This window comes from Thunnus maccoyii, chromosome 4 (assembly GCF_910596095.1).
Source record: "Thunnus maccoyii chromosome 4, fThuMac1.1, whole genome shotgun sequence".
Lineage (NCBI taxonomy): Eukaryota > Metazoa > Chordata > Actinopteri > Scombriformes > Scombridae > Thunnus > Thunnus maccoyii.
This window is the reverse complement of record NC_056536.1, coordinates 28,028,372-28,052,936: the sequence shown is the minus strand read 5'-3', so window position 1 is coordinate 28,052,936 and position 24,565 is coordinate 28,028,372. Positions and strand designations below refer to the sequence as shown.

Genomic DNA, 24,565 nt, shown 5'->3' with positions numbered 1-24,565 from the left:
TGAATTACGGTACTGGAGTAAATGTACTTAGTTACATTCCATCTCTGTACGTACGGATGCATTAAAATCATTTTCGCCAAGTGTATTTAATCACATACTGTACTTAAGCACAATGTTGAGGTACTTTCATGTTATGATACTTTATACTTTTTCCCTACTACATTTTGGAGGGAAATATCGTACCGTTTACTCCACTACATTTATTTCACAGCCTCAGTTACTTTGAAGATCAAGATTTTACATGTAAAACATATAATCAGCTTCCAAAGAAGAAGCTCGAGAAGCTCAAGGCAACTTCTTCAAATGTTTTGTTGTGTCTGACCAACAGTCCAAATCCCAAACATGTGCAATTTCAAATAATATAAAATTAAGAACAGCAGCACATCTTCACTTTTTAGAGGCTGGGACTGGAGAATGTTTGGTATTTTTGCTTGAAAAATGACGAAAGACTAATCAGTTATCAAAATAGTTGCTGAATAATTTTCTGTTGAGCTCTAGATGCTTTTAGAGACTGAACTACATTATATGAAATTGTTCAAATTAGCTTTACTTCAGCTAAAACATTAAAATTCTGCACTCTTACAGGACCTAATGACTTTAAGTAGTAGTAGTTGCTGCTTGTTTACTACTTTTTCCAGTAAATTAATGAATGTAGGACTTTTTACTTGTAATAGAGTATTTTGTAGTGCAGTATTACTACTTCTTATCATCTCAATACTTCCTCCACTGCAGTTCTGGGTGATAAACTCAGTTGTACACTTGCTGCTATGGCTTGGTACGGCTTAACATCATGACATAAAAAAAAAAACTGATGATGCAACGAATTACTGCCGAACATGGTCATGACCTCTTTGGTGTAATTCTTCTTCACCTCTCTAAACATTATTTCGCCACCTGCTGTCTGTCTGTCTGCGTTACAAACATGACAGACGAGAGCAGAACAACCAACACGTGTTCGTTTTAATGCGACATCGTTCAGATTCGACTTTTCTCCTCAAATCGCTCCATTACAATGGATTAAAACCATTAAAACCAGAGAGGATTGTAAAGTATTTTAGCATTTTTATTCTGTAAGACACTTTAAAGTCATTCCTGAAAGAGGAAACACATGATTTTGGTTCATAGCACATTCATGCCTGGCAAGAAAATTATTAAGACTACATCAACAAAACAAAAAATGTACAAATCATGGAAGCAAACAATATAAACAATATCTTATATATAAAACATAGCAGGCATAATAAATATTACACATAAACAAAAACTAAAAGTAAACAGTTAACCTATTTGGTTTGGGAAATGTTTGGAAAGAGGACTCGGATCACTGATCTGAAAAGCTGAACATCAGTATGAATGTTAAATTTCTGTGGTGGTTTTTGTTTGTTTTGTTTTTAATCTCCTGGAGAGAGAGAGCGGTTCAACTAAAGCCAGCTCTGCAGATTCACTCTTTACAGAATATATCCACCCCAAACCTTTGTTCAATCTCTTATTAACGTAAAGAAACACAGGAAATTAAATGTGAAGAAAAGGTGCTCCAACACAGGCAAGTGTAGATTTTTTTTTGTTTGTTTTTCCTTCTGCTACTATGACCAAATTCTTGCTTGTGCACTTGTGTTTGTGGTTTTGATACATTTAGGCCTCAAAGGTGAGCGCACACTCAAGCCATAAATATATATACATATACATATATATATATATATTTATAGTGCAGGAAATTCCTCTAGTCGAACATATTCAGTCATTGTTTTCAACTTGTTAAATAGGAAAACAACTCTTCTTCCCGTTAATCTCATCATACCAAGTGGCATTAGTTCAACCGAAAAGATTAACAGTAAAGAAGGAAGTCCGTCTCCGTGGTGACGCAGCCGCTCGGTGAGGTTACGTGAAGGCGAGCTGAAGACGTGATTGCTTGTCTTTGGGCGACACTTTTCGTTGTGGGGGGATTGAGGGGGGGGATCTACTGGCTGCTCCATCTTTGGGTGTTTTAGCGTATTCACAGGAGACGGGAATCAGTTTTTGGTTCAGTCAGGAATCGAGGACCATGTGTCATTCGAACATGTGCACGTTCACAGTCACTCACGCACTCACTCACGCACGCACACACACACACACGAGCAGACACGAACAGCAAATAAATTCAAATTCACTGTGTGACTGTAAATGTAAATTCACTCCTTAGTGATTTCTTCTACTTAACAAAGATAACTGTGCAATTTTCTTTTTTTTTTTTCTTTCTTTTGTTGAAGCAAACCAGGAGTAGTACAAATATTAGGACGTCCTAGGTGCTGTTTTTATTAAACCATGTGTAGAGACCATTTTCAAGATGTCCTTCTCTCTCTCTCTCTCTTTTTTTGACTCTGGTATAACACACTCGACGGAGAAGGTGCAGGATTCAGCTCCGCCTCTTCTCCGGCGCAGAGAGGGATGAGGTTTTTTATTTGAAGACCTTTGCCTGAAGGCCTCGTCTCCGCCTGGATGTCTCCTCTCTCTCTCTCTCTTTCTTTGTGTCTCTCCACCTTAAGGTCCCAGCCCCCATAATGCTACTTCCGTTGCAAAGTGCAAGCAGTTAATGTCTCTCTGCCTCTCCCTTCCCCTCGAGAAATTCGGAAACCAATGCAACAGCAAAGAAAAAAAAAAAAAAGGATTGTTATTGTTCAAATGCAAAAAATGGAAAAAATGGTATGGTCAGTGTCCCAAAAAAACAACAGGAAGGGAGAGGGCAGTAAGAGAGCGAGTGCATTTGTGTCTCAAGAAATTCAGTCCATCCATGCAAAACAAGTGTTGTTCCTTATTATGCCCAACATGCCACCGGTCAGCTGTTTGGAAGAGTGGTTATACCTCCCTGGAAATTAAAAAGAAGAGACCAAACATTAATACACACATTCCCTCAAACAAACAAGGCTAAAACTCAATATAATTTCCACCAAGTGAAAGAAATTGTTTTGGGAAATATGCTTATTTGTTTCCTCCCAAGAGGATTGATACCATTTTCATGTCTGTACGCAAAATATGAAGCTAGCTGGTTAGCTTAGCTTAGCATAAAGACTGGCAGCAGGTGGAAACAGCTAGCTTGGCTCTGTCCAAAGGTCACGAAACCCACCGACCGATACCTTTAAAGATCAGTAATTAACATTTTATGTCTGTTTTGTTTGATCTGTGCAAAAAAAACAAAGTGAAAAAATGAAAAGTTGTGATTTTAAGGAGAGTTTTTTGCTAGACTATTTATTGTCTGAGCGCAGTGATTTGGATTAAACAAACGAGATAAAAACAAACGAGATATAACATGTTAATTAATGAGCTTTAGAAGTGTTGAATAGAGCTGGGCTAGTTGTTTCCACCTGCTGGGTGCAGCTTCATATTTACTCTACAGACATGACAGCGGCATCAATCCTCTCATCCAACTCTCAGCAGGAAAACAAGTGAGTGTGTTTTCAAAATGTCAAACTATTCCTTTAACCTTAAAGTAATGACTTACGATGCAGTGAGCGTGGAGTTGAGGACGAGAGTGGTGCGTATCCTGTACAGCTGAGCTAACGTCAGCTTCTTATGCTGCGGGGCCGGTGATTTCCTCTTTTTGGGCGACGTTTCCCCTGAATCGCCAGTGGCTGTCGACTTCCTCTCTACACAGGCAGAAGGAGCCGTTTCCCCGTCTGAGCTGTTGCCGTGGGATTCATTACCCTCACAAGGCTCGGCAGGCGCCACGCTGTGGGCGTGCCTAACCTCCGCCCTACTCAGGCTGGCGCACAGTTTGTCGGAGGGCGCGTTCATGTTCAGGCAGTCTTCAGACTGGTCGAGGTCACCGGTAAACAGCTCCATGCAGTTTAGGCCCAGCTCCGACAGGCTCTTACTGTGTGGCAGCAACGATGCGTCCATGTCCATACGTTTTGATTGGTCCTGCGCTTTAGGGGAGAGCGAGTGTGAGTGGGAGATGGGGGTTTTACCGTGGAGGCGCTGCAGGAGATTGTCCTCAGAGCGGGATAAGGCCAGAGTGGTCGGCCTCTGGAGGCAGTGGAGCCGCGACTGAACGTGAGGCCGCCGACGAGGTTTACAAGTCTGGACTACTGACAGCTGGGATCCCAGCGATGCAGAATCCTCCTCCTCCTCTTCTTCTTCCTCCTGCTCTTCTTCTTCTTCCTCTTCCTCTTCCTCTACCTCCTCTAGTTCTGTCTCTTCCTGCTCTGCCTCCTGGCCCTCCCTCTCTCCCTCCTCCTCCTCGGTCTCCTCTCCTTCGCTCTGGCCGGGCTGTGGCTGCAGTTCTCTCAGGAGGGATTCAGGGGAGAGGGTACCGTAGGCGCTGTCCATGGAGAGAGAGCGACACTGGGGGTCCAGGTCGTCGCCGTCGGGCCCGGTCTCCTGATACTGCTCGGAGTAAATACTGGAGTGGACTCTGTGGGGGGATGTGGACTGGGACTGTTTGATCTCGGACCCTTCTGACAGAGCGGCGACGTCTGTCTTAGTGGTTCCCTCGAGGTTCATGTTGGGGGCGGGAGGCTCGCTCGGTTCGTCGATGTCCATCACTGACAGGGTCTCAGTGGAGCCGTCGGATTGACTGAAAGGAGACGTTTGATGGTTAAACTTACAGCAACTAAAAAAGCTTGTAAGGAGTAAAATGTACTTAACTCATACATCATTTTAAAGAAACAGTTCAACATTTTGTCTGTCAGCCAGTTAGCTTAGCTTAGCATCATACCAGCAACTCTAAAGCTCACTAAATAACAGGTTATATATCTCGTTAGTTTAATCTGTACAAAAGTCAGCTTGTGGTTTTATGGGCGGTTATTTCCTGGAGATGTCTCATCACTGCGACCAGCCAAGAAATAGTTCCAGCAAGTAACTCCACATATAACCACAACTTGATGTTTTGTATTTTGTATGGATGAAACAAAAATATAATAATTAGTGAGTTTTAGAGGTGCTGGTAGACAGATTTTGTCACCGTTGGACAGAACCAGGTTACCTGTTTCTCCCTGCCCTCCAGTCTTTATGCTAAGCTAACTATCTGCTCCTGAGTCATACTTGGTGAGCAAATAAGAGTATTTCTCAAAATGTTGAATGTGGATTTAAATCTTTTGAATCCAATTACATCTAAACTCTGTCAGGAAAACAAGTATGAATGGAACTGCTGGTGTGTCATTTTCTATTTTTGAATATGAAAGATGAAACTGATCATTTTTCCTCTATAAACGAATGATTTATTACAATTAAATAGTCCACTCTAATACCTTGAGTTCTGCTGGTCTTTGTGCCTCAGGCAGGGGGAGCTCGTAGTGGAGTTGCTGCTCTCATCTTCCTCCTCCTCATCATCCTCACCAGCCATACATCTCTTCAGACTGTTCTGCTGCCGGAGGATCTCCTCGGTACGAAGCCTCTGGAGCTGGTTCTGTACAATAATGACACAGAAATGTTAACGATGTAGAATATCAGTTTAAACACAAATAAAACCACAACGGCGTCTTATGAATCTTATATCTCAGCTGCATGTGTGTTAAAGAACTAATGAGACGTGAACCTGGACGTTGCAGACTGCATCGACCCAGCTTCGCCCCTGGGTGGCACTGTTGGCTTGGAAAGTGTAGGCTGCCACTGCACTCTTGAACTCGTTGAGGTAGATGAGGATGAATGAGCCTTCAGAGACCAAAAAAAGAAGCACAACATGTCAGAATCACCTGGATAAAAGGTCACAGCGTGTGTACAGTCATCTGCCGTTAAATCTCAGCAGCAGCTAAAACTATTTTAAATACAAGTACTTTCCCTGAAGCTATTTGACTCTTGAATGAAAAGCCTTTGGCAGTTTAAGGTAAACTGTGTTTTTAATTAATGTGTGCCTTTCTAATTATTTATGGTATTTTGCATATTTTTTAAAACACATTTAGGTTATTTAACTTCTAAATCTAAAACCTCCTGCACTATCAAGTTTTAGCTTATCTTTGTGTACACATATACTTTATGTATGTTCTTATCTATATGGTTTTATTAGCATTATTAGCATGTTACGTTGAATGTTGTCCTGTTGGAACATTCCTAACATTTGTTGTAATGGCAGTAACTCAGCTAGTTACTTAGCTCACATTTATTGCTTTATATTCACACCTGAACAAGTTGATCAGCTGTCGATTCATCAACTAAAAATGTTAAATGTACCATATGAGCACTCACCAGGATCTTTGAGCTCCTTACAGACGACGTTGTGAATGAGGAGAGGCTGTCGGATGACCTTAACTTTCTCTCTTTTCACTGGTTTGGTAATTAGCAGCAGGTCAGTGAACAGGAAACAATAGACATCCATCTGAAAAAGGGGAAATAAACTCATTTCAGTACTGACAGAGACATCTTCAGTGTTTTATAGTTCAACCGTTTTATGTGAAATGTGAAGCAAAAGCGGGAAATCAGGTGCACAACTTGTGATTATAAAGATAAGAGCTCGTCACGGGAGTCATGCGAGCCAGTTCTCACCCTACTGTCTTTGCCTTCCTTCATCCTCAGCGCTCCCTCGAGATGCAGCTGTCGAGTCTCCTCGGGTGATATTCCTCTCATGGGAGCCATAAGGTCGAAGCGGTTGTACTCTTTGAGGATCTGAAAGGGAAGAGGAAAAGTCTGAGCAAACTACAGAGCGTTTTTTTAAGAGAACTGAGATGACACCGGAGGCTCATAAATCGTCCTCACCTTCTCCACTTCGTCGCTGCTGCCCTCTACAGCCTCGTAGGAGTCTATGCGGGCAGAGATGGTGGCCAGCTTCTGTTGTTCCTGACGCTGTCGCATCTGGGAGTCCACGCTGTTGATGAAGCCCTCTACTGAGGCCACCTTTGAGGAGGAAAAACACAACAATACATTCATGTTAAGACCATATACAATAGGTTTCTAAAGACTATGTTTCTAATTTTATCCGCAACACCCTTACCATGCTGTTGACAGCGTCACGTACTGACGGCTCATCCGTCTTCTTGAGGACGCTCTTCAGTAGGAGTGGATATTTGGTCAGTCTCTGGTGAGGCTTTGCCAACATGTCGGCAAGCTTCAGACGGTTACACTGCTTATGGGCCTCTGCCCACTGAATCGAGACGGACAAAGACAGGAAATCGAACGTTTAATGAGTCAGAAATATGAAGGAGTGTGTCAGCGCTGGGTGAGAGTACCTGGGATGAGGGTGCAGAGTTAACTTACCGTGACGTAAGTCCTGAAGAGCTCATTGTCCCTGAGAAGCGTGCGCATGTACTCCATGCAGCCCTCCTCCTCCATGCAGTAACGGATGTAGGGCTGGAATCTGGAGCCAAACTGAACACACACACACACATAAACAAAGACATGCGTCAGAGATATTAGGAACAGAAACATGAGGGAAAAACATATTTACTTCTGCCTCAGTCTGTAGTTAACGCTGTATTATGTAATTAGTTAATAAGAAATAGTGGTGGTTGCAGATTGGGCTGTTGTTTCTTGATAATCCTCTTTTTTTGGTAGCTGTGTTGGAATCTATTTACAGTTTGACTACAACTGACCGTCCTGAAGCCGTGGTGAAGGTTGGTGGGGTTGAGCAGAGCCCGGGCCTGTCTGGCTTTCTCCAGGACAGGCAGCATGACCTGGTTCCACAGGGCCGTGTGGAGCCGGACGATCTCCTGGATGTTACTGAACAGCTTGGCGGGCTCCACCTCCGTCAGCAGACCGCTCTCCTGCAGGTTCAGCAGCCCGCACAGGAACAGCTGGAAGAGAATACAGGCCTCTGAAACACAACTCACTTGCTCAGCACACAATTTACTGTACGGTGATAAAGTCTATTTTTAAACCTTAACGAGACGTCGACTGTGTGTCCGTCTGTTCCAGCACAGAAGCCGTTTCGTCTTACACAACAGACAGACCTGTATCGGTCTGTTATCTTTATGATCTATAGAGTAGTACAGGTGGTCTCTTTGCACTTACATCAGTGATGACTCGGAGTTTCTTTATGTACGTGGCCTCCGTGTGCAGCAGCTCCCATATTGCCTCCTGCTGGTGGGACTGTCGCCTCGTCAGTGTCTGCACACATACACACATCCAACAGATCATGTTATTCAATGTACACAAACAGATTCAGCTACTATCATTTCATGCTGTCGGGAAATATCATTTTCATTTATTAATTTAAAGTCATTTTTTCACCTCATTCCCTTTCAGGCTCACAGGGGTTTGAAACACAAAGACTTTATCATATCAAACACTGAATGAGTTTCATTGAAGTTCTCTTACAAGGGAATCTTTTATCATGGAGAGTAGGCAGCGCCTTGCTGGGTTATGTCGCATTTAGGGCTGCAGCTAATGATTATTTTCATTATCAATTAATCTGTCGATTATTTTCTCAATTAATCGATGTCTGAAAATGGTGAAAAATGTCGTCAGTGTTTCCTAAAGTCCAAGATGCAACCTGAAATGTCTTGTTTTGTCCACAACTCAAAGATATTCAGTTTACTATCATAGAAGACCAGAAAATATTCACATTTGAGAAACAGGAACCAGAGAATTTGGAAATATTCTTCTTAAAAAATGACTCAAAATAATTAACCGATTATCAAAATAATTGTCGATTAATTTAACAGTTGGCAAACTCATCGATCAATCGACTAATGGCAGCGCTAGTTGCGTTGCTTTGTGCCAGACAAATCTGCATTAAAACTGGTGTTACACCAAATAAGTCATTTTAGCTATATTGCAATTGCGAATATTTTTATCATGCTTTATTTTAATAGCAGTTGGTGGCTCCATAATATTTATATACAGATATATATTATATATCAGTAGAGCACTAACACTTCATCTGTTGTCAGTATCTGGTCAACACATGAATCTTTTTTTCATGTATTTAATCCTCCAACGTCACAGACTCTGACAAGTCACAGATTTTGGTAAACTGAAATCACAGCTAGTAAAACGTGTGACCCTTTCTACAGTAAAAACTCTGAAGACACCATGACTCACGACTGCTATCCAAAAGTCAAGTATTCAATAAAGAACGATAGAAATGTTCGCAGTTGCGATCAGGTCACAGAATCTGATGGATGACGGATGACAGAGGGATCTGTGTTTTTTCAGGCGGTGTTAATGTTGCTCTTATCATGCAGTCATACTTGTAAAAACACAGGCACACAACACACATGCTCACAAAAACACAGCACAGGCAATATCATGATTCAGTATATTCCAGTAACTCATGTAATCAACTTGATTGCTGGGAGACGTTATGAAATAGCTGGCAATCAGGCAGTCAGTAACTATTATATAACCACACGTCAGGGGTGAATGTACAATACGAGGGACGGTATCGTAGCTGGGAAGTTATATGGCTCTGTCTGGCTGTCCCGATTAGTCATTTACACGTTGACAGGTGGAAGACAGCAACGGTTCGCGATGGGTGTAATCGTTTGCATAGGTACATGTACGGTTCCCTGACAGCTGTGCCACAATAAAGCGCTTTGTAAGCATCATTCTGATCAAATGATAAGGAAGTAAAGAGTCAATCACACAGAGGGAAACAGGATGTAAGTACGCATGTAAGAAATTTGATGTCAGTGAATGTTTATCAATGTGTACATTGATAAGGGACTGTATGAAAATTATTAGGCAGGGAAGTGGATCAGTTTTTCTTTGTTTTGGGGGCCGGGTTTGCTCAGAGGACAGGGGTTTGATGTTTTTGTTAGAGCCAGGAAGTGTGTTAATTTTTTCCCCTCAGATTTGTATTTAACTGAAAATTTCCTTTACAGATTAATTGTAAAAATAATGAAAAATATTATTCAAGTCAAGTCATTTTTATTTTAGAGCCCAGTGTAATAAATTCACCTCAGGGGACTTTACTATCTGTACAACATATGACATCCTGTATCCATCGACCCTCAATCTGGAAAAACTACCCTTAAAGCAAACATAATAAAATGTAATAGATGACCAAAATAACAAAATTACAAAATGGAAAATATTAATAATGCTATAGATTTTCTTGCTTTTTTAAAAAGGTTCAACCCCACTCCCAACACCAATAATTTCCATACAGTCCCTGAGTTGTATTTATTGAAATTCTTTCATTTTTAACTTGCTTTTTGCCTTAATTCACTATTCATACCCTCAGTATTCAGGAAGGCACAAATACCACTGGTTTCATGCATCAAAAAACATTATTTTGTCTTAATCTCACTTCTAATTTCAGCTTAATTCTTTTTGTTTTCATTGTATTTTATGATACAGTTTGTGTCTGAATGAGCTGTGTGTGCGTGTTCTGTACCTCTGAGTTGTCTAGTAGCACCTGCCAACTGTCCTCCAAGGCCAAGTTGGTCTCCTCCTCCTCCTCCTCCCAGGAGTCCTGGTGGAAGGAGAGCTGCCGCGGCACCTTCGGCAGCCCGAACAACGAGTAGGTTTGAAGCTTGCTCTGGAGCTGCTCCAGACGGTCCACCTCCTGCGATGAGACGGGGAAAGATTTCCCTAATTAGTTTGAACAAGGTTAACGGCACGACAGCGAGAAAAAAGATGAGAAAGCAACTGTCCGTTTCTGTCCTTTCTCTGACAGTTTATTGTTTTATTTAAACTGTAAGTAAAGATGAGCCCGTGCATTAGCATATAAATCCTGTCCTTACTGGCGCCTTAATTCTTAAATACAACAGTAGCTGCTATTCAGGCCTTTATTCAGGCTGGCAGGCCTTATGTAGTTATGAAAATGAGCTCGGTGCATTGAGACCACTTTAACAATAGAAGGCAGGGAGCAGGAGGAGGAGGAGGAGGAGGACGGGGGCAAGAGATGCACATGGAGGAGGAAGGTGGACTGGTGGTTTATGGTTCATGAAATCTTTAGAAAAAGTACTAATCTGTGTTCATTGATAATAGTTTGATCACATGCACAGGGACCACATTTTAAAAGGTAAAAGAGGTAGAAGTTTTCTAAGTAAACGTGACAGGAGGGCCTGGCGGTCGTTTAACCCCGCGATACGGAGGGTGCAAGAGGTCCAGGTCCCCGGTGGAGGATCTCTGGCCCTGAAGGGGTTAAGGGGGCCGCGGAGAATGAATAGAGATGAGCCCGGCACTGACAGGTGACTGACAGATACTGTCTCCATCTGACATCTGCTACTGTGCAGGATGTGACCTCAGGAGGGGAAACACAATGGGAGCGTGTATGCGTGTTTGCGTGTGGGCGTGTGCCTGTGTTTATCTCATTAGAATAAAAGTTGATTATTGTTTCTGATACAGAAGTTTTTTTTTTTTTGAGTTTTTAACATCAAGAGAAATGTTGTGTGCCTATCAAGACTTTTCCTCCACCTAAATGTTTCCAGGACTGCGAGGAAAGCATGTGAGCACACAAGTCAGGAGACTTTGAAGGGAAATTACCTCACTAGGACTCAGGGGATAAGGCCTTCCGACCCCCTCCCACCGCCGCTCGCTACTGTTTTTTTTTTTTTTTTTAATGTTTTCTTAATCTGAGACAAGTCTGGGCGACAAAACCTGCCCCCTACAGTTTTTTACAGTTTCTGTTTAACAGCCAAGAGAAAGTGTACCGCTTCGTTTAAAAACAGCCATGGCGCACATTTGTTCTTCCTGTTATCACCTATCAATCTCACCTTGCCAAAGGCGCCTGCTCCAGCGTTGGAGCTGAAGAAGCCACTGAAGCGGCTGGCAGCGCGGTTCTTCCAGCTGTCAGGCCCGGCTCCAACGCTGGGCAGAGAGCCACCGATCTGTCCCAGAGCATCCGGGGTAGGAATATTCGTCTCCCCGAGGAACTCTGTCATGTTCTTCCTCCGCCGCGCCTGACCCTGCGAGACACAGAGGACAACGTTATATATATATATATATAAATATATACAGGGTGTACAAGAAACAATGAGAGAAGGTGCTTGCATGAGTGATTTTTGTCACCTCAAAAGGAAAGATATAAGTTTCCAGTTAGACGGATGGAAAAAAAGACAATGAAGGAAAGAGAGAAATATACAGGGACAGGATAAACAGGAAATCAGAGGGGAATTCTGTGCGAGGGATGACATCAGCAGGACCGTTAAAGCGTTCCTAACGGCCAGACACAAACAGGAGAGGGAAGGACTGCCACTTCCTCGCAGTGAATACTCATTACATCACAAGGAGCGAGCGGGAGGTTGTTCCATAAGAACAGACGGCCGGAGTCTGGCCATTGTTCCCCCCCCCTCACCCACTCTCCCCCCCCCCCCCTCCATTGTTACCCTGTCAGCAGGCCCTGCCGTGCACCCTCACTCATGCAATCTCTGTGCACTTTACGAGCACCAGCAAAGCAAACAAACAGGGGCCACCCCCCAGTATCTGAGGAAGCAGTTGTTTTTCGCCGTTGGGACTGTCAGTGCTGAGGGATCTGCTGGTGAGGGGGGGGGGAGTCGGTAAGAGTTACCGCCGCTGACTCTGACCCCCTCTCTTCAAACACGGTGACAAGGAACTTACATTCCTGGACACTGACACTGTTGCTGAAACTGACCGGGCCATTCCAACCAAATTCTTTTACTGACCCCCCCCCCACCACCACCCACCACCACCAAAACACACACACACACACACACACACAATGCCAGCAAAACACTTATGTACAAAGCTGATAGGCTGTCGGGTATCAGACAGTCAAGCTTTGAATCAATGGGGACAAACTGCATAAACAAACAGACTGAATAAAAAACTTCAGAGCTAAAACCTCTTTCATGGACTCTACTGATAAAGACTTATCAAAGTATATATATAGTGGCATGTACTGTACAACCTTAAAATGTAAATATTATACTCTGGTAGCATTGTTCTGCATTACAAGTGATCCCATTTAAGGAAAAACATCCCCCCAGATCTTTGTGGAGCCACTTCACTTAAGTAAAGGCACACAAGTGACCTGTACAGAGTTGCATAACGAGATAGTAAATCAGAGTGGGGGGTCCTCCGTCTTTTTTAAACAGCTTCAGTCCTTTTATCTTTTTTTTTTAAATGATTACCAAGCAGGAGAGTGACTTAAGTGCAAATAGATGTGTTGGCTTTAAAACAAAAACTAGACTAAAAGAGAGAAAGAGACACAAGTCTGGACCCACTTAGGGGTTTTTTTTTTTCAAGGGGGAATATCTGGGCCAACTGGTCAAGGACACAGGTGTTAGGAAGTGTTTGGTCCCTATGGACAAACAGGGAAAGTCTGGACCCTGTGCTGGTGACGGCACACGACTAGGAACACTGAACCCAATTAGTTTTGTTTTCTGTGAACAGTAAAAAAGCGCTTTATAGGAATTTAAAACAAGCGCGGTAAAGATAGAGATGATATTGGAGCTTTGCCACGATTGTGTCATAACGTCTTTTCATAACAGATAGATAGAGCTGCAACAATTATATAATTAGAAAATGTACATGCAACTATTTTTATAATTGATTAATCAAAACATTTGACGATTTCAGCTTCTCAGATAGGAGAATTTGCTGTGTTCCTTTTCTTACAGTAAGATACAGTGTGTTGAATTTCTTTGTGTTTTGGGCAAAACAAGCAACAAGCAAAGGCAGGTGATGACATCACCTTATTGTGATGAGTTCTTTTCAGTGTTTTCTGATGTTTTATAGACCAAACAATAAATTGATTAATCAAGAAAATAAGTGGTAGATTCATTAGCTGCAGCTCTGATCAGATCACAACCATGAATCTCTTCTCTCACACTTGAGTAAACCGTAGTTATAGTTACAGGTACAGACAAGTAAACATCTTGATATCTTTAAAATCGCTTTAACAACAAACTAGTTTCTCAAAGACAAAGACCAGAACAGGAAGTCGTAATTATAAGCACACAGGCATAGAAGCTCCCAGCAGTTTCCCACCACATTAACAGTGCTCACCATTGAAGCCAGAGGCATGTCAAAAGTAACAAAAACCATCCTAATCCTCCAATTGGATTCATGGAACGCAGCCCATTCTGGAGCCAGCTGCTGCACTCTCTCAACTTCTAGCCTCCTCTCTCTCTCCACATCCACCGTGAAACGCGCACATCCACGCCGTCCTCGCCGTCCACTGTTATGACGCCGGGTCGGTCCGAGAAGCAGAGTGACAACTGTAACAATGCCCCCGTTATTCCACCATTCAAGAGACTCGTGCTGAACTTCTTTTGGTCTTGAAAGCTCCCGTTCCAGCTGACAGGATCCGGGTTGATCACCACACCAAACGTGGTGTCTGGCTGTCGTGTCCAGCCGTGCCCTGACCGCAGTTTCTCTTTGAACCGGGACCAATCTCTGTCCTGTCCTGCTGTCCAAACAGTCAACGGTGAAACCTTCTCACTGAGGAGTCCAGCCTGCTTGCATTTCATAAAGACACTGGCTTGAAGTCATAGCAACCAGGAGGATCCTGCCTCATTGTGTTGGGCAGGAAAAAGGAGGCAGGGCCGTAGCCAAAAGAAGGGGAAAAAAAAAAAAAAAGGAGGGTGATCTGAATATTTGGAGGCGGAGTCAGGGTGACAGCTTGTAGGGGGGCTCCCTGGTTCAAACACACATCCTGGTGCTTGTGGAGCCAAATGCACTTTGGGTCAGTCTCAAGAGGCTGCTCTGAAGTAGAAATTGCCTTTGATATTTACATTTTTCACTTTTCACTCTTATCTTTTCTCCCTTTGATTATCATTTTTCCAACTAATGCAAGATCATCTTTCATTCCAGTCAATTACCTGAATATAAAACCAAGAAAACCAAAGGGTGAGTGTAAACAGATGAAAAGGCCTTTATTCTTTTACTTTTACACGGGAGCAGCTCTTTATGCAATCTTTAATCCCTCTTTTGGCTGGAGACATTGTGAACAATACCACGCCAGTCGGCCAAAACAAGGAAAGAAATGCCCTGATAATGACTGAACGGGAAATTCCCTTTGTTTACTTGCTTGTTTCAGCACATTTAGCGCGCTGCTTATGCCCAGCAGATAAGCACAAACACACATCTCCCCCAGGAACAAGCACATGTGTCTGAAAACTTTCTAGAGCTGGAACATTCAAAGTTGATTGAACCTGCGACTATTCTGATTATGGATGAATCTCTCGGTTCCGGCTTTTCAAATGTGAAGATTAGCTGTTCTTATTTGTTTATATCTTTTCGAATTGAATATCTTTTAGTTTTGGACTGTCGGTGTAAGAAAAACAAGCGATTTGAAGACGACATCTTGGTCATTTTTCACTGTGTTTTTGACGTTTCATGGCCTGTAACAGTTTAAACAACAGTTTTCAGCTGGTTATATTCCTGTAGGTAATAATACTGGCACTATTTACATCAGCCTAAGCAAATATACCCCCACAGTAAACGCTAAGCCGCTGTAGTCATGTCTGCCTAACTAATTATGTTTACAAGGTTCCCTTGTGCCTCCTGTGTAAACCTGTCAGTCTGGACAGAAGGCAGCGATATCCTGAGCTTTCTTTGTTACACAGCCGCCTGCTCTGGGAACTTGTGCAGTGGGTCTAGAGAGGGGGGGCCGGTCACGTTAATAATATCAAGCCTTGTTCACCGCCTTATCTTATCATGGTGGTTTGTGGCATTAACCTTGGCCTGGAAAGGAAAAAAATCTTTAAATGGGACGGGATTGTATTAAAATAAGCTGTGACGAAGAAAGCAGCATCACCCCCCCCCCCCGCTCTCTCTTTGCTCTCTGCTACTGCCTTTATGTCAGTCAACTGATAACAACTCCCCTTGATCAGGTTGGTTGATTAACGATGGGAAAACACTGTGACCTTCCTGAAAGCATGGACACTCTCCAACTCGGGCACACACACACACACAAACACATCACATGTGCTCAACCAGGAAATAGAAACTAAGAGAAATCCCCGGCGGTCAACATACATGCTGCGTGTTTTAAAGTTCAGTCTGCTGGATTTCCAATAATCAAGGCCTGATGAGTACCGCGCCACTGAAACAAAAACCTTCAGCCTGAGGTGACAGATGAGAGTTGTCAAAACAATGCTCCTACTTACTTGACCCTCATCATTCTAGCAGCAGATGTAACGAGATACCGGCTGTCATCACACTTCCCCCCCCAAATACACAAACACCCACACGGAAAGAAGCGTTTGAACTCTGACGTTTCAGCAGAACAGATGAGATTAATGAGAACAAAAAGAAAGGAAAAGTTTCTGTATGTGACACTTATTTGGTGAGCTTAAAAATATTATCGCTGCAGCCGACGGATGCGGCGAGGAAATGAGAACGCAGCATCACTTGTGTTGATGCACGGACCAGTCAGCGAACCTCTCACCTGACAGTCAGTCGGTCTTCGTTTGACGTCAGGAGGAGGTGACTCGGGAATTTCTGCGTCCACTTGCAGCAGGTCCCAGCTGTGCCAGGATGTGAGACGGCCGAATCGCACCATTTTCCAAGGAAAAGAAATCAAAACCAAAACTAAAACCTTACACAATAAAGCGCTAAAGGCAATTCCAACAGTCAGAGACGATTCATTTCCAAGGAATCACAATCCAGGCAGAAGTGCAGAGCAGACTGGAGCATCGTAGCTACTTCCCTCGTGTGTCTACCTGACTGCCTACCTGATCCTGCTGATAGAGTGTTCTGCAGGCCAACGGTCACACATTACAACCATAAAGGTGTGTGTTCACCCTGCCGTAATCTCCACCTTTAGGCATCGGGGGAAACACACACACATCTTACTGGTACAGACACACACACACACCTCTTCAGGCTTCACAGCTCCTCCCACACCACATGGGAATAAATAATAGTCTCCTGGCACCTGATATAATTACTTGTATTAGAGAATGTGGTACCAAAACAAGTCATTTAATTCTTCAAACAGACAGACAAGACCGGACAAGCTGGATTCAGCAATTAGAAATGATTCTAATATGAGATAGAAACTGCAAGAAGTGAGTGTTGTTAGTTTAATTTTCAGTAATCAGGACATATAAAATGTCCAACAAATAACCAAAGCCCTCAAATTATCACCACTAGGAATTGTGATTTAAGAAATAAATGGAAATATCATATAAAATGTCATAAAAACTGTGAAGAAAAAAAAAGTCAAAATTCTCTGATTCCAGCTTCTCAAATATGAGTATTTTCTTTCTGAATATTCCTTTAGTCCTCCATGATAGTAAAGTGAATATCTTTAGGTTGTGGACTGTTGGTCGGGACAAAACAAGACATTTGAGGACGACGCTTTGGGCTTTTGGGAACAGTGATCAACATTTTTCACCATTTTCTGGCATTTTGTGGCTCAAACAACTAATCTAGTAATCAAGGAAATAATACACAGATTAAACGATAATGAAAAGAATCAGTCAGTTCTTATTATACAAACTAGCACTTACCAAATCCTTTATCAGCTCAATCACCGATACTTCTCACTCTATTAACAAACTGTGCTGACTGTTTTACAGAACACTTCACGTTCAGCTGAATTGAAGGTTATTGACTCGACTTAAAGCTCTCTTGACAATTCTTCAGATCAAACGCGGCGATGACGACCCATGTGACCTCCGCTGATTCAACCATTGTCATTCGAAATGACTCTGTGTTCGGCGACAATTGTCCCCATTGTCAGCTATCAGACGGTTCAGATAGTGAGACAAGTGGTGGCAGCTGAGTGTGAGAAACAATCTCCACTGTAGGGGCCAAGAAGAAGAAGCCAATTACCATCCACGGTTGTGTAATGCAAGGGGTGAAAAACTGTATGACATAGTGTGAAAAAATAGGAAATAACTAATGACAATTGCGTCTGCCGGTGTCTTCCACCTTCCTAAACAAAACGTAGTCGGCTACATGAATACAATATCTTTCAAAACAGACTTAATCTCCCTTTTAAGACGTATGTGTCACTCGAATTCGGGTTCAGTACGCAGACAGAAAGAAGACGAGACACTCGCCACTCCCTTCGCTGTCTTATTAGATGAAATGTGGGCTTTATATGTCATCATGGTGTCTTCAGCCCTGAAGGCTTTTGTCAGCTACTGTATTTCCCCAGCACTGAGTCCTTGTCTATTATGAAACAACATTATCTACCTGCTCGGTCTCTTACATAACAACCTCTCCTTCCAGCCTCGGGGCAAAGCCTGGAGTCTCAGCTACTTGTTTTTAGATGTTTCAGTGAAGGCTACATGTATTGATTGGGAACTATCAGATCTAGAGCTTCAACAAATTGGATCATTTGGTCTAAAAAATGGTGGAAAATGCCAATCACGATTTAAAAAATATCTTGTCCAAGCAACAGTCCAAAAACCCAAAGATATTCAGTTTATAAAGATATAAAACAGAGAAAAGCAGCAAGTCATTGTATTAAGAAGCTGGAACCAGAGAATGTTTGGTAATTTTGCTTGAAAAATGACTTAAGCGGTTCATTTTCTGTCAATCAATTAATCTATTAATCAGCAGATTGTTTCAGCACTAATCTGATCAAAGAATAAGTGACAAAGATTACAAATTTGACCACAAATTTGATCCCGGTTTTCAGTAAATGAAAGTTTTTAATACATTATTTTAAAGACATTTTAGTTGACACCACACATAGATATCCAGCCCTAGAATTGAGTACAGTTTTCCTTGAAGTGATGGGAGAAGTGCAGTATGTGAGGCCTGAGTACTGACACACATATGGAGGATCCATTATCTGACATTAACCCTGACATTAACTCCCTGGGAAAGTCAAAACCATCCAACTGCAAAGTGTAATGTGATCCAAGTCACTGTAATTTGCAATCTCTGGATCAAAAAAACTGTTACTGCGAGAGAACAGACTTCACCCGGTTACATGGATTTTATGGATTTAACTTGATTCACATACAGTCAGCGAAGCGTGACAGACCGGCAGTGTTGGCCCGCCACTTTAGTGTTTAACTTACTGTGCTATGGCAACTGATGGGCGTGTGTTATATATAAAAAAAAAAAAAAAAGGACCAACCGACAAGAGAGCGAGGCTCAATGTACTGTACATACTTACTGACAATCAAAAGGTCACAGACGGTTCAGTTATCTTTATGACTACTGTAAAACTTACAGTTTCTATTCTCAAGAAGACAAGCGAGCGCCTGAACTGCGTTTCCCATAACCTGCTGTGATACAGTAACTGCAACATTTTCGTATAACACCCTATGAATAAAGCTGATCTGACAAAATATTTTGCCACAGTCTGACTTTAGCATCCTGAGCCTTGACCCTGGGGATTACTTACCTCCGCTTACCAAACAGATAATATGAGTCACAGATATCACTGTATATACAGAAGGGGGGATTCCAGCCGTGACACAACCTTTCAGATTTGAGTTTCAGTTTTATCAAATTATCTAACAGTTAATGAAATTAACCCTGCAGCCACACAGGATTACTGGATGGGCATAGACCTCCTTTGAATATAAGTTGTTTGATGTTATAAGTTGTTTTTTTTTCAATCACACACTGCGGGTTAAAAGTTAAACTTATTTTAGGTCAGTATCAAAGGTGATTTGGCACACAGCTGACATTGTAGAGAGTGTAAAAAGATGCATTATTTGTTGATTATGCAATATGTACGAGGCACAGATGGGTAGCGGTGCTTTATGGGAACTATCAGCAGGGTCGGAATGTGTCTTTGACCAATCAGATTGCTTGGCTGAGGCTCCCTGTTGTAAAATAATCAATTCAGATCATCAAAGGCTCTCCGCAGCCTATCACAATGTTGCCAGAGACTATAAAATGTAACATGCATGCAATAATAAACTTGAAATACCCCCCATTCAAACAAAAGAGTAACTCTACACAGCAAAAGGACAGGACTTGGCTGCTTTCCTCTGAAGCCTGGCACAAGCCGCTGCAGTGCCAGGCCGTGAATCCGGTCACTAGGCGAATATCTAAAACGTCTTTTGAGCAAAAGCCCTTGATTCCATAAAAAGCAGGCACGCATGCATTTTATGGTGAGTGCCAAAGCTGCTGTCATAGAAACTCAAAGACCGCGCTGAGTGCCCACCATGTCCAAGTAGAGCTTTTGTCTTCCAAAACGGCTTTCATAAAACGCGGGCAGGCACCCAAAACGGATCTCAAGGTTTCTGCTGTTGAGTCTGTTAAAAGACAAAAGTATCAATAGACTTCAGTGAACTCGGCTTCTATGGCAAGAGACTCTTGTTTGGGTCCAAGTTTATGAATCAGTCTCTCCAAACAGCTTCACACACTCAGGGAAATGGGCCTGCAACTTCCTAAATAATTGTAATTATTGATTACTTTTCAATTATTTGGTCTAATAGTGACAAATACTCTTGCACACATATGTTGTTTACAATCAGTTTTCATGAGGCCAAGTTGGCAATATTCGTTTGCTGGACGCTTTCAGCTTGAGAGAAATATCTTTTTGTGAAACCATGAAGCTTCTAACAGTCTACAGGCTTAATGCTTTCCATCAGATATGTAACAGACTCCAGCAGCTTTCATCAGACCATCAGAAAGCACATTATTGCCCCCCTGAGGACTGCATGAGAGTTGTTATTCCCTGACATTACACTTTCCACATTCACAGTCAATAAAATGGATAAGTCATTACTTTCATTGGAATTCTTTCACGAAATTCCTTGAAAGGAAGTACGCTGTCAGTAGTTTGATGGCATTGACAGAATAAACAAACTCAGAAATATGAGGTCAGTTACTGAATGACTAAAACTGCTTTCCTCAGCAACCTCCAGTGTTTATGTCTTATGCGGCCGATGACTAACCTTCATGACTTACCACCACAGATGGCAGTAAAATGCTTTAACCGAGCCTCTACCTGCTTCTCTGCCCAAAGCAACGATGACATCAAGACTAGTCTTAGTTTTACAGCGTGTAGACATAATCACACTCACCTATAAGTGGGTCTAGACTTGCCTCGAGGGTGTTTTAGCAATCAATGACTTGTCTGAGGCACGCAAAAGGTCAGCTTGTTTTCATAAGCAGACTGCCTAAACCTGAGTCAATGCTGAACACGCTGGCTGAGGATGATTTATAGGATTCTTGTTATAAAATGTGAGCTGGAAACATTTACTGGTCAGAAGAAGACAGCGTTTTTAACCAACACATGGAGATAATGTTAGCTTAATTAGCCAGCTAGCTAAAGCTGATAATATCTGACAGTGATGGTCGTCATTTCGGCAACCAAAATTGACAGTCGTCTGCTAGAAATGAGAAAAGATTTTTGTCTTCCTGTGTTTGAAATGAAAGACCTATTGTTTTGAAAATATGAGTGACAAATCTGCCACATTATCATTGTAAACTGCATATGTGTCGTAAGAGCGGGAAACTTGGCAAGCTAACGACAGTAACTAAGGGGGTGACGCTTAGCTAACGGTCAATTTGAAGATTTCACTTTTTGGTTCTGGAAACTTGTGAAAGGCATTTTTCACTATTTTATGACATTTTATTTATTTAATTGAACAATGACGTGTTAAATTAATGCAATTATTTGTAATTTCACATTTGCACATCACATGTACTGTTTATACTGTTTTTATATTGTGAACTTTTACATATTTCCCATCAATATCTTGTACAATTACATAGCTATACTATATTTTCACTATATTAACGATATTTCACATTTTAATTGTACATTTTTATTTATATATTTATATCACCTATCTTACGTGGTTTACCCTCTATTTTTTGACTGTTCACATACAGTCAGCACCACAATACCAAAGCAAATTCTTAAACCTAATAAACCTGTTTCTGATTTTGATTTATTTATTTTATTAGTAAGGGACCATGTAGAATATTACACATAAATGTTAGCATTTGATGTACTGTACCAGAGTTAGCTTACAACTAATTTTCATCCACAGTCCCTTGGCAGGTCAAATATAGACTAAACCAGTAGTTCTCAAACATTTTCACATTAAGGACCCCTAAACTGACACAAATCAGACCACAAACCCCCATTTGATAAGATTTTGTCCCAGTGTCCCCCATCTGATAAGACTTTTGCTTTCAATATTTTATTACAGTAATTTATGAAACCCGTGACCAAAACAGTCGTACATTCTGTCATTGTGTTACTCACGGATGGAATTATAGTGAAACTAAATGATTCCCCTGTCTGGCCTATTTCAAGCTCCGTGTTTGGCAGCCAAGTCGGATCAGGATCCTACAGTCCTCATTCAGCTTCTCAGCTTCTCTCAACAGTAACAAAACAAACGCTTCCTGTCGTTGCAGGAAGTGTTGGACTGGCACAGAGTGTTCCTGAGCAAACTCATCATTAAATGGGATTCAAGGTTTCAATCTGGCACACTGAGCAGGCTGGCAAGCACGTACACGAGCGTGCGCACAAAACACACACAATGAAGTTGGCGGTCGGCTAAACGGAAATCCAGAAATACATTCCCAGGGTTCTTCTGGGCAGATAAAGGTAATGAAATACGATGAGGTCATGATGGGATTACCATGAGATGCACTGGGAGTGGAGGAAGAGGAGGTGAAGTTATGGAAAATAGTAAAGGGTGTAGCAAAACAGTAAGAGTCACAGGGTGTGTCTGTGTTTGTGTGCGGTGAGTGGTGTATTTTGGTTTGATGAGTCTGAGAAGCAGTTTCATATGTCACGAGCTGCAGCCTCACATGAAATATAACAGCTGACAAATGACACCGCTGTCCTGTTTGTCCCAGATGTAACTCACCAGCAGATCAACACTTTCTCGGCGTCCCAGAGATCCATGCTCCACCCTCTCGCTGCCTGGGGTGAGGATATAAGGGCTTTGCTGACCTCCGGAGGGCTTCATGTTGGGCAGGCTGAGCGACCGCAAGTCCTTCACGCCCTGCTCCACCTTCAGCTCATCACCTGGCCGTGCTAAAGGAAAAAAAAACATGTTGAGCTGTCTGGGAAGGGGAATCCTGTAAAACTGGAATATGCACAGCAGTCACATCATCAATATTTAGTTTTTGTCTGCAGAGGAAGCCACTGTAGTTAAAGGATGGGTTTACGTTTTTTAAGTCTGTCTTAATATGAACATTGAAACGGTTTTTGCTTGCTGTAATCATTCCTCCTGTTCGTACTGGCCATTAAAAGATCCCTTCATAAAGTGATTCCAATGTAAGTGATGCAGGACAAAATCCATAAAAATACATTCCAAAGTTTATTTAAAGCTAACATGAGGCTTCAGCAGTCTGAGTTAGACAAATTACGTCGATATCTTCCAAAGTTGCAGCCTTTTTTGTACCAAATTCTCACTTTGTGTCACCGTCCTTCTGCTGCAGCTCAGTATGGAAACACTATCCAGAGGGAAAGAGGGAATTTGATACTAAAAAGACTTTGGAAGATACTCACTGCTAAAGCATCATAATAACTTCATGTTTCTCCTTTCACATTTGAGTAATTTTGAACTGAGCACCACACCCAAACTATCACTGTTTTTTCTTTAACTGAAATGCTTTAACATGCCCTTGTAAAACTGGTATAAAGGATAATACCAACAAAAGCAGGGAAGAACTGGGACTTCTTCACCTTTGTTACAGTAATAACAGAGATTTGATAGAACGTGTTTAACAGAACGATGCAAAGCTTCTTTACCTCCCAGACACGTGACTAAACAGCTGTGGACTTCTTTGTTTCAGACTGTATGTAACTCCAGACTGCGGTCAGGAGGTGACGATTTCAAAAGAACAGCAATTAGTCATGGCATTGGATCTCTTTTATGAGAGGCTTAAAGGTGCAGTGGGTAGGATTTAGTGGCATCTAGTGGAACAGACTCGGCAGAAACTGAATATAATATTCATAAGTGTGTTTTAATTAGCATATAATCCCCTGAAAATAAGAATTGTGTTTTCGTTACCTTAGAATGAGCCCTTTATATCTACATAGGGAGCGGGTTCTCTTCCACGGAGGCCGCCATGTTGCACCACCATGTTTCTACAGTAGCCCAGAACGGACAAACCAAACACTGGCTCTAGAGAGAGAGATTTTTTGCTAGTTTCGCGGCCACTGTAGGTTCTCCTATATGCTTGAAAAGGAGAGGGTGAGGGGAGGTGTATTCATTCGGTTGCAATCTGCAACCTCGCCGCTAGATGCCACTAAATCTTACACACTGGTCATTTAAATGGGCCAAGAAACTGCAACAAGTGTAACTGCAGTGATCGCAGAGAAGGGGCACAATTCCCAGTTTCCACTGAGGCGGCAAAGGAGGAAAAATCTGGCTGAGTCATTCTGTCATCATGCTGCTTCCGCGCGGTAGTGCTGTTGATTCATGGGATTTTTAATTACACTTTTAGATCAGATCAGTAACAAATTTTGCACTTGTAGTTCTGATCACTTTTAAGCATGCGGTCCACTCCTTTTTCCTTCTGGTCAGAAACACGGGTGTGAGAGGAAACTGGCCTTCGCCATCTGTCCTGCTCAGTCATTGTTAAAGGCTGAACAGATAAGGAAGGTGTAACGTTTTTAAATACACCATGACTAAAAGGTGCAAGACTCAAAGGTTTCCTTCTTTCTATGAACAAAGCAAAAGGTCAACACTTTCTGTTTGCTTTGATCGTGCTACTATGATTCATTTCACAAGCTTATGGTGTGATTGTTTGCCAGATATAATAGCTATTTGTGTAAAGTTTCATACTCGATGCTCTTATATTCTGTACGTATAATCAGGAGCAGCTAAAACTACATACATCACAAGGCCAAATG

The 24,565-nt window shown here is 42.1% G+C and overlaps 1 protein-coding gene across 6 annotated transcripts in view; it reads right to left on the bottom strand.

Moving 5' to 3' along the window:
- Window positions 1-1,042: 1,042 nt before the first annotated feature.
- The window catches only part of plekhg5b (pleckstrin homology domain containing, family G (with RhoGef domain) member 5b), a 76,563-nt gene continuing 53,040 nt past the window's right edge, over window positions 1,043-24,565 (bottom strand). For 5 of the 6 annotated variants that reach the window (XM_042408580.1, XM_042408583.1, XM_042408582.1 and 2 more), the window contains 14 exons: window positions 22,569-22,738; window positions 11,568-11,759; window positions 10,244-10,414; window positions 7,915-8,010; window positions 7,497-7,697; window positions 7,162-7,272; window positions 6,899-7,048; window positions 6,664-6,801; window positions 6,454-6,573; window positions 6,157-6,286; window positions 5,510-5,625; window positions 5,223-5,380; window positions 3,476-4,549; window positions 1,043-2,842 (listed from right to left, as the gene is read on the bottom strand). In XM_042408580.1, coding sequence (XP_042264514.1) covers window positions 2,833-2,842; window positions 3,476-4,549; window positions 5,223-5,380; window positions 5,510-5,625; window positions 6,157-6,286; window positions 6,454-6,573; window positions 6,664-6,801; window positions 6,899-7,048; window positions 7,162-7,272; window positions 7,497-7,697; window positions 7,915-8,010; window positions 10,244-10,414; window positions 11,568-11,759; window positions 22,569-22,738 — 2,837 coding nt within the window. In that variant the 3' untranslated portion in view covers window positions 1,043-2,832. Of the gene's footprint in view, window positions 2,843-3,475; window positions 4,550-5,222; window positions 5,381-5,509; window positions 5,626-6,156; window positions 6,287-6,453; window positions 6,574-6,663; window positions 6,802-6,898; window positions 7,049-7,161; window positions 7,273-7,496; window positions 7,698-7,914; window positions 8,011-10,243; window positions 10,415-11,567; window positions 11,760-13,821; window positions 14,285-22,568; window positions 22,739-24,565 lie in introns of those variants that run through there. The other variant, XM_042408585.1, reaches the window with a different exon arrangement.